At 37.7% G+C, this 14442-nt stretch overlaps 1 protein-coding gene across 1 annotated transcript in view; it reads right to left on the bottom strand.

The window, feature by feature from the left end:
- PLPP4 (phospholipid phosphatase 4) overlaps positions 1 to 14442 on the bottom strand; it is a 122133-nt gene that overhangs the window by 24850 nt on the left and 82841 nt on the right. Inside the window, exon 5 of the mRNA XM_027839811.1 lies at positions 9740 to 9910. Within this exon, the coding sequence (XP_027695612.1) occupies positions 9740 to 9910 (171 nt within the window). The remainder of the gene's footprint in view (positions 1 to 9739; positions 9911 to 14442) is intronic.

Below are 14442 nucleotides of genomic sequence, written 5' to 3'. Positions count from 1 at the left end.
GGAAATATGTTGGAGCTCCCTCTAGGTTAAAAGTAGATTTCCTAATAATTTCTTGCCTCACTTTGGTAATAATTTCATCCTTCAAAAGATGGAAAACCCATTAAGGGGCTTGTGATCTGTATCCCAAATGCTACATATATTTTGTCTTTCTATTCAGGTAGCCTATGAGGATAAATTAAATAAACTGGGCTTGTTTAGCCCGGAGAAGACAAGACTCAAGGGAAATATGATAACTGTCTTCAAATATTCAAAAGGCTCTCATGTGGAGAAGTTACTGGAGGTGTTCCATTTGACCCCAGAGGGCAGAATAAAGAGCAATGGGTAGAATCTGTAAAGAGGAAAATATAGTCTCTGTGTCAGGAAAAGATTTCTTAAAATTGGAACTGTTCAAAAATAGAATGGATGGCCTCGAGAAGTGTTTGGACTCCCTTCTTCACAGCTCTCCAAGAAGGAGCCAGATGACTGTTTATTAGGTATAGCACAGTGGGGATTTCTTTGGTATATTGGTTGGATAGATAGCCATTGAGCTACCTTCCAACTCTCCAAGTCTTTAGCTGTGATCTTTATAATAAAATCACACTCCACTTTGCACCCATCTCCCTCCATCACATAAAGCATAGCTTTCCAGAGTCACATTCTTGTAGAGATAGTTCCAATGAAGTCTCAGTGATACTTACGAGGTCAAATATGATCAGACTTCTAGTTCATCTTACTTCTTACCTATACTTTGTGCAATTTCAAAAAGCTAGGAGGCCATGGGTTTTATTTCTTTTCTTTGCTATTGATATTGTTTCCTCTTAATTTTCGGTAACTATTACTATTCTTCTCCTCATATTGAACCTACTCTCCATAGCACCTAGCTGATGGATATACATAGATGGTTTTGATCTGTCCCTCCTCCTTTTCAGTTCAAAGTAATTTTGCTTAGTTTTTCATAACTCTAGACAAATTTATTCTACAAGACTGTTGTATACTCCATCTCTTGCCAGAGGCCTGTGATTCCTTTTAAACTATGGTCAAGAAATCCAAATCCCATTCTCAGACATCATTTTCTTTATCACTATTGTCTTCCCAAATCTGGCTCTTTCTGCTGAATTCCTTGTTTTTGACTGACTGTGAGGGAAAAAGAATAAAGAGAGGAAAATACTGCCTTTGACTGTGTGGGCTTCATTTTCCTGCCTGAGAAGTTTTAACTTTTAACGATGCTTTTCCTTTGGGCACTATCATTTATGTCCACATGAATCACTAGGAATGGGTAATAGTTACGTGGCTGAACAAGTTTGGGGAGTTTTTTCTTCTATGTGTTGGACTCATGCCCTAGGAAAAACGCTAACCTATTATATTACCAGATCAATATATTGCTACCTCAGTACTCTCAGCAGGGCATCTACAATCACTACTACTCATCTCTTCTTCCTCTGAACCTTAATAAATCATCTCTCATCTAGCATCACCTGTGAATCTGTACCATCATTTCCTGGGGCACAAACATCTTCTTTCTGAGTAGTGTCCAATTCTACCTCTTTGGAAAAAGACACATTTTTATCAGCTCTAAGTGTTCAATGTTCTTTCTTCCCTTTCTCCTTTGTGTAACATTTTTTCCCATCCTCCAAACTCCTAAAGCAGATCAAGGTTCTCCCCTATCTCTTTAGAATATTTTTCTTTGTAAGATGTACATGTATATTCACACATCATATACATATGTGTAATTTGTATATTTTAAAAAAATATTGGGCAGCTAGGTGGCGCAGTGGATAGAGCACCGGCCCTGAAGTCAGGAGGACCTGAATTCAAATCCAACCTCAGACCAAACACTTGACACATGCTAGCTGTGTGACCCTAGGCAAGTCACTTAACCCCAATTGCCTAAAAAAAAACAGCAAAAAAAAAGGAACATTTAATTTTCAATTTTCCTCGATAACTTGAATATTAGAAGGATGTTCATTAAGTCCTATCTTCTAGATGGAAGACTAGTTGCCTTTGTGGCACAGATAGCACTTAATTGGTCATGGCAGAAATCCAAGTGTTTTACTCTCTATGTAGTTTGCTGAAAAATTCTCCCAGTTCTTCATACTTGCTTGGAAGTAAGATTCTCAGTTCTCACACTTCTTCGTAGTAAGTCTCCTGTGGCAAACTACGTGTGAACATTTTTAGCTCAGGTGTCTTCACTTTTTCACCACATTAGACTTTGATAATCATTCCCAACTTCTTTTCTCTTTCCTTACTAAGCTATTACTCTTATTTATCCTATGGCCTACCCTTCTGCTCAAATTCTCCTACCTCTACTGTCCAAGTTTTCCTTCTCCTTTTTCTGTTCCTCCTCTAGGACTTCAACTTCTTCTCTTTATCTTCCTCCTTCTTAGATCCTTTCTCATCTTCCTTCTCAGGCCCATCAATGTATCTTCAAATTCTCCCAAATATTTCCTCCCCAAATATGATCTCTGACCTTTCTCCCAATTTCAAAACCCTCAAAATCACTTTCACAATTACTTCTCCTTTGAACTGAAGTCTTTCTCCTCCTTCTCGCATATAATCTTCCCCAATGGACAGAATGCAACCGAGTCAATGGTGATAGTGTAAGTGAATCAATTAATTTGGTTATTTCAGTCATCTTAACAACCAAATTGAATTGGTATATAAGATAATCATTGGACTGCCCCAAGGTCTCCATGAAGACAACTGAAAATACTTAATTGATTCTACCAAGTCCAGTGTCCCAATTACAAAAGAGCTAGGAACAAACTGAATCACTGAACACATTTCACCAACATCTCTGTCCTACACTCTGACTCCAACATACAAAATCAACTGCCTACAGATAGCTTCTATAGTAGAATGTGAGCCCCTTGAAAGCAGAAACTACTTTGCATTTTGTCTTTGAATATCCAGCACCTAACAGTGCAGAGAACACAGTATTACTTAATAGATATTTGTTGCACTGAATTCATTAGAATGTAAACTCCTTGAGGCAAGACTGTTTTCCTTTTTGTCAGAACCTAGCATAATGCCTTAAACATAGTAGGTGCTTAATAAATGCTTGTCACTGAAGAAATTCCTACTGCTTAGTATAGTACCTGGCACATAGTAGTCATTTAATAAATGCTGATTGATTGATAAAATAAACATTAGTGGCCAAAGTACAAGGGTATACCCAAAAGAAAAACAATCCATGAAAGTCAGCTGACTGTAGCCTCCAGGACCAGGCTTTCAATGACGACCTCCATTTCTAACTATCAGTGCCTTGGCTTTCTTCTCTTTTTTCACTATGCAAATTCAAGTGAGATAATGCACTCCAAAATGCTCATCCTTCCAAATGAAATTGCTCCCATTTAACTGCTCTTGGATCATTGACTAAACATCTGAACATGGAGATCATCATCTTTATAATCCTGAAATGAAAAGGGATCAGTGGTCTGTCACTATAGTTGCCAGTGCATATACAGTGCTATGGGGGAGGGGGAAACTAACATTGCAGAAAACTTGGTAGATATTTGCAAATTACCCCACTTCCATTTTCTCATTGTATTTATATGCAAATAATTAACCAAGGGGAGAAAAACTTAATAGCTTTGTATTGCCAATATATTCTGTGTTAGTGTTGTTTTTTTTTTTACATGAAGAGAAGTCCAGCCAAGGTTGAAAAATGTGAAGCAATATTGTTATCAATGTAATAATAAATTATTATAAATGTACTAACATTGGACGTTAAGGTAATTATGATAATCCACTCTGGTTAATCTACCCAATACAGTCTCCTGAAGGTATTTTACTGTTTACACATATGTGTACAAATATATGTATTTATGTATATACATATTGTGTGTATTTTCTTGGTATTTCCCTTTAGTGAGGTCCATTTCTGTCATATGTAACATGAGGGATTTGGAAAAGATAATCTTCCACCTCCAGTGGCTTCTAGAGGACCTACGGTTCAGAGTCAAAAAGGACTTTGGAGGGGACTTTGGACTAGAGCAAACCCTACCTAAGCATAAATTTTCTTACTGACATTTCTAACAAGTGATCATCCCCTCTTCATGGGAAGACTACTAGTGGTAGAAAGTGCATTCCCTCCCAAAGCAAACAATTCCTCTTTTGGACCTCTATGCTGAAAAGTTCTTTCACTTTACACAGTTGCTGCTCCCCAAACCTGGCATTCTATAGAAGTAACATGTCTCATGCTTTCACACAGGCTATCCTGCATGTTTGAAATACACTCCCTCCTCACTTTCATCTCCAGCTTTCTTCAAGGCTTAGCTCATGTGCAACTTTCTTATCCCCCTAATTATGTTACAGCTCCCTCCCTCCTCAAAACATCATTTATATACTTCTATGCTTGCATATCGTAGCTCCCTAATAGAATGTAAGCTTATTGAGGGAAGGAGATGCCTTTGTTTCTGTACTGATATACTTTGTGCCTGTCATAGTACTTAATTGAGTGTGCATGCACCCATACACATACACATACATACTTTTTTGTGTTATTTAATAAATGTAGAGGGTGCTTGGTAAAGGAATTCCCTGAATTAGTACAAATTGAAAACTATTCTGCAATTTATATTCTTAGAGAATTTCTTGGGGCACTAAGAGTCTAATCAACTTGACAAGGGTCACAAAGTCAGAGGAAGAGCTTGAGTATAAGTCTTGCTAATTCTATCTACTATGCCATGGTACCTTCTTTCTTGCACATAATAGGACAAAATGTGCACAATACAATTTCCCTCTGGATAGAGACACTACCAAACGAGACAAATTCTCTTGTGTTTGTTGGTGTTGCTATTGACTTTGGCTATATATCGTTAATAAATTCTTATTGGATTGGATTCCACCCTTTGTTGCTAGTTCTAGTCTAATTCCTTGTCTCTATGATAATCTTTCCCCAGTTCCTTCAGAGGATTATCATAACATAGTTGTGAACTCCTTCCCCATCCTGATTATGCTCCTGAAGGATATGCTTGGACTGGTCAATGTCCTTTCTAAAACATGGCCCCCAGAACTAAATGTAATGTTTCACGTGACCTGATCAGGATACGATATAGTAGGACTAATATAACTACTTCCCTTGATCAGGACATTATGTTCATATTAAAATGACATATTTTACATTTACTTGTTGGCTGCCATATCAACTGTAGGCCCAGTTAACTTGTAACCAAATAACATTTTTTTTTTACCTGAACTGTTCTTGGTCTACATCCCTCCCATCGCAGTTGATTTTTAAAAACCCAATTTGGTCATTAACATTCATTCCTATTAAGGTTTATCTTGTCTAATTTAATATCCCATCCTAACCTTGATGAATCTGATTTGTATTTTTAAATCTTGACTCTGACATTCCTTCATTTATGTGTCTTCTAAAAATCTTATAAACATGCAATATACACCTTCCTCCAAGAATAAAAAAGTTGGTGAGATCAGGGCCAAGAACAGAATGCTTCAGCATTCTCCCAGAGACTTCACTTCAGATTTATATGAATCTACTAATTATCAGTCTTTGGATCTGATTATTCCATTAGTTCTGAATCCACTAAGCTATACTATCATTGAGTACATCCTTTGTCATCTTAGTGTTAAATGTCTTCTTTAAATCCAAGTATGCTCTGTTTATAGCATTTTCTTTTGATCTGCTGGTCTAGTAACAATGTTCAAAAAGAAATGAAGTTAGTATGGCATGACTTATTCTTAATGAATTCCTGCTAGTTCCAAGTGATTACTACTTCCCTATGTGCTCATAAACCATTCGTTTAATAATGTTTCCAATACTTTTGCCAGGATTTGAAGCTTCCCAGATTTTATACAACAACATTATGAAATTAGGACAGGGTATAACTTCATAGAACTTACAATTTAGTAAGGAGGATAAAACACAAATAATTATGGAGCAACACAGTAAATAGCTGAGAGGGGCCATAGAGCCACTTAATCCTACACAAACATGACTGAAATCCTTAGGATAACATATCTGACAATTGGTCACGTAGTATACAATAACTGTACTCACATATACACTTTCAGACACACACATACACGGACATTATATATATATATGTATATATATGTGTGTGTGTGTGTGTGTACTATATATATATATACACATAAGAATATAAAGAGAACAAGGTTTTAGGAAAAGCTTGAAAAATAAAATGGGCAGTAAGCATAAATCAGTCTACAATTAAAATAAGCCTACTTATTTAAAAAAATCATTGACAAAGCAGATCCATTCATCTAGATATATTTGTATCAGTATATATTGGTGAATTTTCCATTTGACTACAGGGATTGGTTCTGATCATGAAACCAGGCAAAATAGACACATTGACGATGGCACAATATAATTTCCCTCTGGATAGAGACACCACCAGAATGTGACAAATTCTCATATGTTTGTTGATGTTGCTATTGACTTTGGCCATATATCTTTAAGCCTGACGTTTAAGGTCTGTTGCAATCTGGTGCCATGATTCTTTTCCAGCATTTTCACATAACTCTTTACTCAGGAGGGGGAAAAAATGTAACTCATCATTTTCCATGCATGAGGGATTCATTGCCTGTCTTTATTGCCTCTAGGCCTTTCTCCACATTGTGTCCTTTGCCTAAAATGCTTTTCCCTCAAATTCTGATTATTGAAATTCTACTAATACTTTTAGGGGAATAAAGACAGGACCTAGCATTTATTGGTACAGGGAACTCCTGAGTAAGGAAACTCCCTCTACTAATGCAGCTTATATAGTAAGTTATATCTATAACTTATTAGAAGAGAGTTTTAGAACCCAGAGATTAAATGACTAGCCCAGAGTCATACAGCCAGTAAGTTTCAGAGGCAGGACTTGAACTCACATCTTCCTGAGTTCAAGGTCACCTTTTTAACCACTTTACCATACTGTCTTTCCTTCTGGAACTTTATTAAATATCACTTCTTCTATAACCTCCTCCTAATTCCTCCTAAGTAGAAAATAATATCTCAGAAAAACTTCAACTGGCGGTGAGCCAGAGGTCGATGGAAAGATACATGGTGGGCATAAGCAGGATGTAATGCTTTACCAAGTATGATATGTGTGACAAGTGGTGTTAAAGACATAATTAAAGAATGTTGAACCAGAAAATGAGATGGGCTGGTAATTTGAAAAGATGTAAGGATAACACAGGAGCAGTCTGATTTACATTTATATCCATAAAATGTGCTAAATTAACCAGAGAAAGGTTTCTTGAATGTTTGGCTTATGGAGGAATACCAAAAGATTTGGACCATATCACAAGATGAGAAAAAATGGAAGTGGCATGAGTGGGGAAGAAGAACTCCTATGAATAAGATCGTGGTCCTTTGAAGGATGGAAGCAAGATGAAGAGCTTACCTAATGATTAACACCCACTTGAACCCCTTTATAACGCCTCTTCTAGAGAACAACACTAATATGTGCCTTACAGGATAACTACATCATAGCTTATTTTGTCAGAGAATTCTTTTGTTATGGTTTAGGGCACATTATTTAATCTGCAGTATATCAGAATCCACAAAATTAATGGCATCACACATAGTGCTAGAGACAAAATATGATTATAAAAAATAACATGGCTGTTTTTTTTAAAATAAATTTACCATTCATAACTTATTCACTTAAATGAGAGGTGTCTGCTTCACATAGGAGCCCTTGGGAGACCATACATAGATATCAACGATGCTACCATTAATTACTCAGTCATCATCGGACAATGATTTCTTTGATTGTTGGTTTTAGAACTTACAGCATGTTATTTTGAACATCCTTGTGGTGAGAAATCTTCATCATTTCAGGATAGATTTAAGTTTTAGAAATCATGAAAAGTGACTCAGAACAAAATCCAGTGAATGAGGCTGGTGATCAAATTGGGCAATAGCAACATTATCCAATATTGAGGTGTAAGATTCAGACCTGAAGTGTAAAAAGGTTCATCAATTGGATCAGCAAGCAGATTCCATAGAAGAAATTGGAAAATATTTTTGGGGCTAGGCAATGGGGTTAAGTGACTTGCCCAGGGTCACATAGTTAGTAAGTGTCAAGTGTTTGGTCTGAGGCCAGATGTGAACTCAAGTTCTCCTGAATCCAGGATCGGTGCTCTATCCACTGCACCACCTAGCTGTTCCCTGGAAAATATTATGAATGATTGACAGTCCCATTGGCAAAAGTACACAAAGGAATTTCTTTGAAGGATGATTCTCACTCTCAGTTCAGAAGGGAGAATGGGGCTATGCAAAGTGAACAAGCAGAAGAGAGCAAAGGAGACACTGTATACATACGATGAAGGGCAGATTCCCCTGGGGAAGTCTCCAGAGCACTAGGGCTGTAACAGTCTGCTAAAAGGGGAAGGGTGGGTAATTATAGTGGCCTTGCTACTATGGTATTCGTGGGGGCTAGCTATCACGAAGGAAGCTAGTGTATCTTGCACAAAAATGATTGATAGAACTGACCTATATATAGCAGCAAAAGAGCATATAGAAAGAGCAATGAGAGTACAAAGGAGAGACTAGTTAAGACCGGCATGGCTGCAGCTGGCATTTTGGGGTCTTGGGTCTTTCTGATCTCAAGCCAGTATTGTGGTGAAAGGTATTGGGGATGGAGGGGTAGAGAGAGTTCATGGCTGTCTGTGTTAGTCTAGATTCATGGCTCATAATACTCCAGAATCCATATATACCATATACCAGCACTGGAGGAATAAGTCTCCTTCTATCAACATGAGAACTGAGGTCAACTTTACCCTAGAGCTGTCCATCCAAAGTATATCAGGGGAGCTTAGTCCCAATTCCCTCTCTCCTGAAAAAAGGCAACATCCTCCACACATTCTGTGAACTGTACATTCCAGTTCATTTGTTAATGAAAAAAATCAGTTTGGTTGTTTCATAATTTTACCTGATATAGAAATGTGTGCTTTGATCTTTCTGATTGGTTCCTTCATACATCTTTGTCTTTCAGAAAATAAAAGAGCTCAGGACACTCTAAAGAATGTTTACACAAAACTCAGTATGAGGGGCAGCTAGTTGGTGCAGCGGATAGAACACCAGCCCTGAAGTCAGGAGGACCCGAGTTCAAATTCAGCCTCCACCTGACACTTACTAGCTGTGTGACCCTGGGCAAGTCACTTAACCCCAATTGCCTAAGAAACAAAAACAAAAACAAAACAAAACAAAAACCTCAACATGATTAAGTAGATATCTGGGGTTTACAGGCTATATTTATTTTTCAAAGGACCTTAAATCTACATCACTGGACTCTCACTGATTGACCAACAGCAGATCTCGGCCCAAGCCTACCTTGGTCATTGTCTAGAGTCTGGGGTCAGAGTGAATGTAAATAGCAATTGTTTTCCTTTTGGCCAGAAACCCTGAGGGTCTTTCCCTTCCAGATTGATTTTATTTAATAGTTAAGAGATGCCATTTTTTTGCCTCATTTCTTACTTAGCCTTAATCATTGATTGGATGTTGCCTCAGACAAACTGAGACCTGGGAAAGACCTTGGCTCAAAAAGGACAAAGTTTCCCACTGCATCTGGGGCCATTTCTAGTCAACCTGATCTATTATGTCTTGCCACTGGACCCAGATAACTCTGGAGGAGAGAGTGAGGCTGGTGACTTTGCACAGCCCTGCCTCACTTAAATTCAATTCACTTACAAGTCATGACATTGCCTTCCAGATGTCATGATCCTCTTTAAGAACAAAAGATAAACAACAATAACAAACAAGGTGGAGGAGGCACCCTCTGGGGCTCACCTTGCCAGTGATGCTTGTAATCACACATGCGCGATAGGGCGATCATCATGGCACAGTACAAAGGCAGGATCGCTGCACAGAGTCGCCAGCTTTTGCCACGCCCATTCTCTGTGAAACAGTGCAACTTCCCAGCTAAGTAGAAGGTTGTAAAGCCCAGGCCTGAAAATGCAACTGACAAAGAAAAACAAAACATGTTACCCAAAGAAGCAAGATACCTTGATTGAGATTCAAAAGACTGAGTTTCAAGTCCCAGTAGCACAGTTCCAACACTTACTTACAATAACTCCCTGGAAATTGTGGAATGTCTTGGAACTTCAGTTTCTATAACTGTCAGATGCTAGTAAGACTTTTTCTATCTACCTCACTGGGTTATTGCAAGGAAAGCATTTTTTGTCAACTATAAACCACTACTTAAAGTTGAGCTAATATTAAGCATCAGAAAACATCAAACTAATTGATATACAGTTAAAAACTCTAGCTATTCAAGAGGTTTCAGATGTAAAAATAAACTGGGCATTTGCTTGATTAGTTACTGTAATTAATCATCATAACACAGTAGAGTGACTTTCCTTAATGTAGCTCAAAAAGCAAGTGAAGCACACATGCTAATTTCATAACATCCCTATGCTGTACATAGGCAACATTCTCATTTTCCAGAGGAGTAAACTGAGGCAATGGTATGAAATGATTTGGAAACACAGAGAGACAAAACTAGGAGTGGTTGTGTCTGTCAAGATGTTGCAAGGACAACTGGACAATTTGGTGACATACATTTAGTGAATAAATTAAATTTAACAAATAAATTAATAAATCAAGACCAGTAGTTTATTTTAATTTTTCAGTCATTTCATTCAATATGAAATCAATCCTGTGTTGGTACAAAATTGTTTTTCCACTTAGACCATGCTACATCAAGAAATCAATGTAAATGCTCAATACTGTCATTGTCCAGTGTCAGTAGATGGTAAATTTCATGTCTACTAATGGTTAGGAAGAATTGAAAGGGAACTTAGTGAAGAGACATAAAAGATAATATTATGATTTGGAATTATGCTGTCAAGGACAATTGTCAAGAGGTCAAGGTGTTGGCATGACTGATCTCGAAGTCAATTTCATAATATGCCCATCCATTCCACAATTGTTCTACGCAATTTTAAAGCCTGTCCATACAACCTGATTTTGTAGATAATGTTAGAAGCCCTCTCACTTGATTGGCCCCTTTTTGAGAATTAATGTATCCAATGATCCAATTTATTCACATCCCCATAAACAGTGGACAGAACATGGACTGGGAATGCGGAACAGTGATTTCTAGCTCCGGCTCTGCTACTGAGTAAGTGGATTTAAAAGAATGTAATGAGAAGTTTAGAGTAGATGATCTGAAAGCCTCCTTCTAGCTCAAATGTCTATGAATCCATTATTCTAAAAGAGCACTTAAATGATCTTTTCCCACTAGAATTTTCCTACTCTATTTAGCAAATATTTACCACTAAAATGGAGAAAAAATAAAATAATATAGGTAAATGATTCCAGTCTTCCAAACTGACAAGATGAGTCTGAAGACAGCATCCACTATGCCCCAAAATAAGCCTTTAATTTTTGTCCCCCACTGGATCCTCTAATGGCTAAGGCAGAGCAAATAACCGCTGTCAACATTTTTAATGCAAACTTCCTTATGTTTCCTACAAATAGGGTTGTTAACTCTTCTTCAATCACCCTAATGATCTCTTACAAGTAGGTGCCATGTCGATGGCAATGAAAATATATTTCCAAAGGAGAAATCATGCAAAATGTAAGTCTACATACATCTGTCCTAAAAGGTAGGGAGGAATGAAAATGCAAACCATATACAATTGTTATCACCATCAAACATTTATCAATAGTCTACTCTATACAAGGTTCTGTGTGGGACAGGAGAGGAATAGAAAATGCAGTTTCCTACATACAAGAGGGTTATAATTTAAGGAGATGGAGTTTATATTCACAAGCTGGCCCAGAGAAATGCCTCAAAACTGAGATACTTTCAAAAGACAAAAACATTTGAAGTTTATACAAAAACATTGCATAAAATGCTTTTTATTGCGAAATTTCTCTTCCATTTATTTCAAATAAAAACTTTTTAAATGGATTTTGATCATTTCTATTGTCTTCATCACTTTTGTTGTCATTCTTTTCCCTTTTTCCCATAATATGTCACCAACATCACATTCCTTACTTGCTTCCCTATTGTTCATAGTTTTAGTATAGTTAATAGCTTCTCTCTTAAAATTCCTAGCATAACTGCATCTCTAACCTAGAATTATTGTTGTTTTCTGACATGTTCATCCATATCTTTGCAATCTAAAAAATACGTACAACTGCTGGACCTGCCTCATAAAACAGCGGAAAAAAAACCTTGGAGTAGAAATTCCAATTTTGGTTCAAGTACAATAACTACCTGAGTTATTGTGACTTGCTGGAACAAGTCATTTCACTTCTCTGGGACTCAGTTTCCTGTTTTGTAAAATAAGGGTATTATTTATAATAGCTACCTTAAAGGGTTGCCATGAGACTCAGATGAAGTAATGCATAAGAATCATTTTGTAAACTTGAAAACACTATATAATAAATGTCAGCTATTATTATTAAACCCGTACCTAAACAAAACTTCCTTCTCCAACAAGGAGTGAGGCTGGGGGGGGGGGGGAAGGAAGAGCTAGGAGCAAAGGAAGGTCAAAATACCAAAGAAAGAAGGTAGCTCAGGAAAAGTAAGTCATTATCATCACTGTAGCATGTGGGGAGTTTTCATGAGTGTCAAATCAGACTCATGGTTAATCTGGCACTAATGAAGCTAAGAAATTATATCTTGTCTAGTACTGCCTGTGTGAATTTTACCAGTGGAATCTGCTGCTAGTTGCCTGGCCCTATAGGCACTATAGGGCAGCTAGGTGGCGTAGTGAATAGAGTGGCTGGCTTAGATTCAGGAACACTCATCTTTCTGAGTCTGGCCTCAGACACTTACTAGCTGTGTGACGCTGGGCAAATCACTCAACCCAGTTTCCTCATCTGTCAAATTAGCTGGAGAAGGAAATGGCAAACCAAACCAGTATCTTTGCCAAGAAAACCCAAGTGGGGTCACAAAGAGTCAGACAGACTGAACAACAACAGGCAATATGGGGCATAGATAACAGTACTCACTCTGAATAAAGCCTTTGCTTTGCTGTTAGCTAATGAATATTCAAGGAGAGAGAGCTACTGGATAAATATATAACACACCTGTACTCACAGGGAAATGGCTAGGTAGAAGAGAAAATGTACTGACTTCTAAGTAGGTAAGGTTGTACTTTCAAACACTTTCACAAATATAGAACCATTGCATGTGCAATTTTAATTTCTAAATGCCTTTTTTTCATTTTTATGCAGGTAAATAGATCACCTTTTCCAGAGAGAAGTTTTAGGGTCTCATGCCCTATGACTACAAAAATCCTATTTCCCCTGAAATAAGAATCTCATAAATAATACAGAATGACCCAGAAGTTACACAGATGCCTTCAACCTACGACATAGTCATCAATCTCTAAATCTTCTTCAGTGTTTTCCATGCCTGAGATCAGCCTGATGCAGTAGAGAGAACGATGGATTTGGAGCCAAAGGACCTGAGTTTAAAATCTGACTCTGATACTTACCATTCACTTTTCCTCCCTGGGCCTCAGTTTCCTTAGGTGTAATTAATGGAGATAGGTTTACATGATCTCTAAGGTTTCTTTCATCTCTAAATCTTAGGATCATTTAGTTTGTGTGTATATGTGTATGTGTGTGTGTGTGTGTGTGTGTGTGTGTGTGTATGTCCATGATTTTAGACAATTTGCATGGGGCAGCTAGGTGACAAAGTGGATAGAGCACTGGCCCTGGATTCAGAAGGACCTGAGTTCAAATCCGACCTCAAGACACATAATACTTACTAGCTGTGTGACCCTGAACAATTCACTTAACCCCATTGCCTAGCCCAAAAGAAAAACAGACAATTTGCAGTACATATCAGCAGATGAGGTAGTCTCAAGGATTATGGAACATATGGTTAAACATGAAGAAAACCATCCAGGAACTCAAGAGCCAAATTACTCCAACATGAAGAGTTCTTATTAATTGTGCACTCTCTTCTTCTTCCACCAAAAACAATAGCTAGTGTCACCCTAGTATAATGGAGCAGCCTATAAACACTGATCTAGAGGGTCCCTAGGTGCCTGCTTTTATTTCTTGTTTGTGGGCAGCCTCCTTAGTGGATTTCACCAGCTAGACGTGCCCTCACCCTTCTCAGAGGTTTTGTAACCCTGAGTACCTTTCTTAGCTTCCTGAGAGTGGGGACTATGTCTCACTCTTTAATTTACACACACACACACATGCATATGCATGCGCACACACACATGTGTATACACACGCTTGCCACAAACATGCCTAGTCCCGTGGAAGGCATACATTGGTTTTTCAATGAGTATTTATTGTTTAGCTAATTCATTGCTGGTAAATCCAGTCATGGAGTTATACTAAACACACTTTGTATGTGTATGTTATAAAATCATTGATTGTCATTGTTGAGTCCACATAGTTGATGCTTCAAGGTTTTCAAAGAGTTTTATTCATAAATTCTCATTTGATCTTCACAATGACCCTATGAGGGTTATTATCCCCATTCTACAAGTGGAAAAACCAAGACTGAGAGAGAT

Source organism: Vombatus ursinus, unplaced genomic scaffold, assembly GCF_900497805.2.
Source record: "Vombatus ursinus unplaced genomic scaffold, bare-nosed wombat genome assembly UNPS02014833.1, whole genome shotgun sequence".
Classification (NCBI taxonomy): domain Eukaryota; kingdom Metazoa; phylum Chordata; class Mammalia; order Diprotodontia; family Vombatidae; genus Vombatus; species Vombatus ursinus.
The sequence above is the reverse complement of the archived record's forward strand: the minus strand, read 5'-3'. Positions and strand labels throughout refer to the sequence as shown.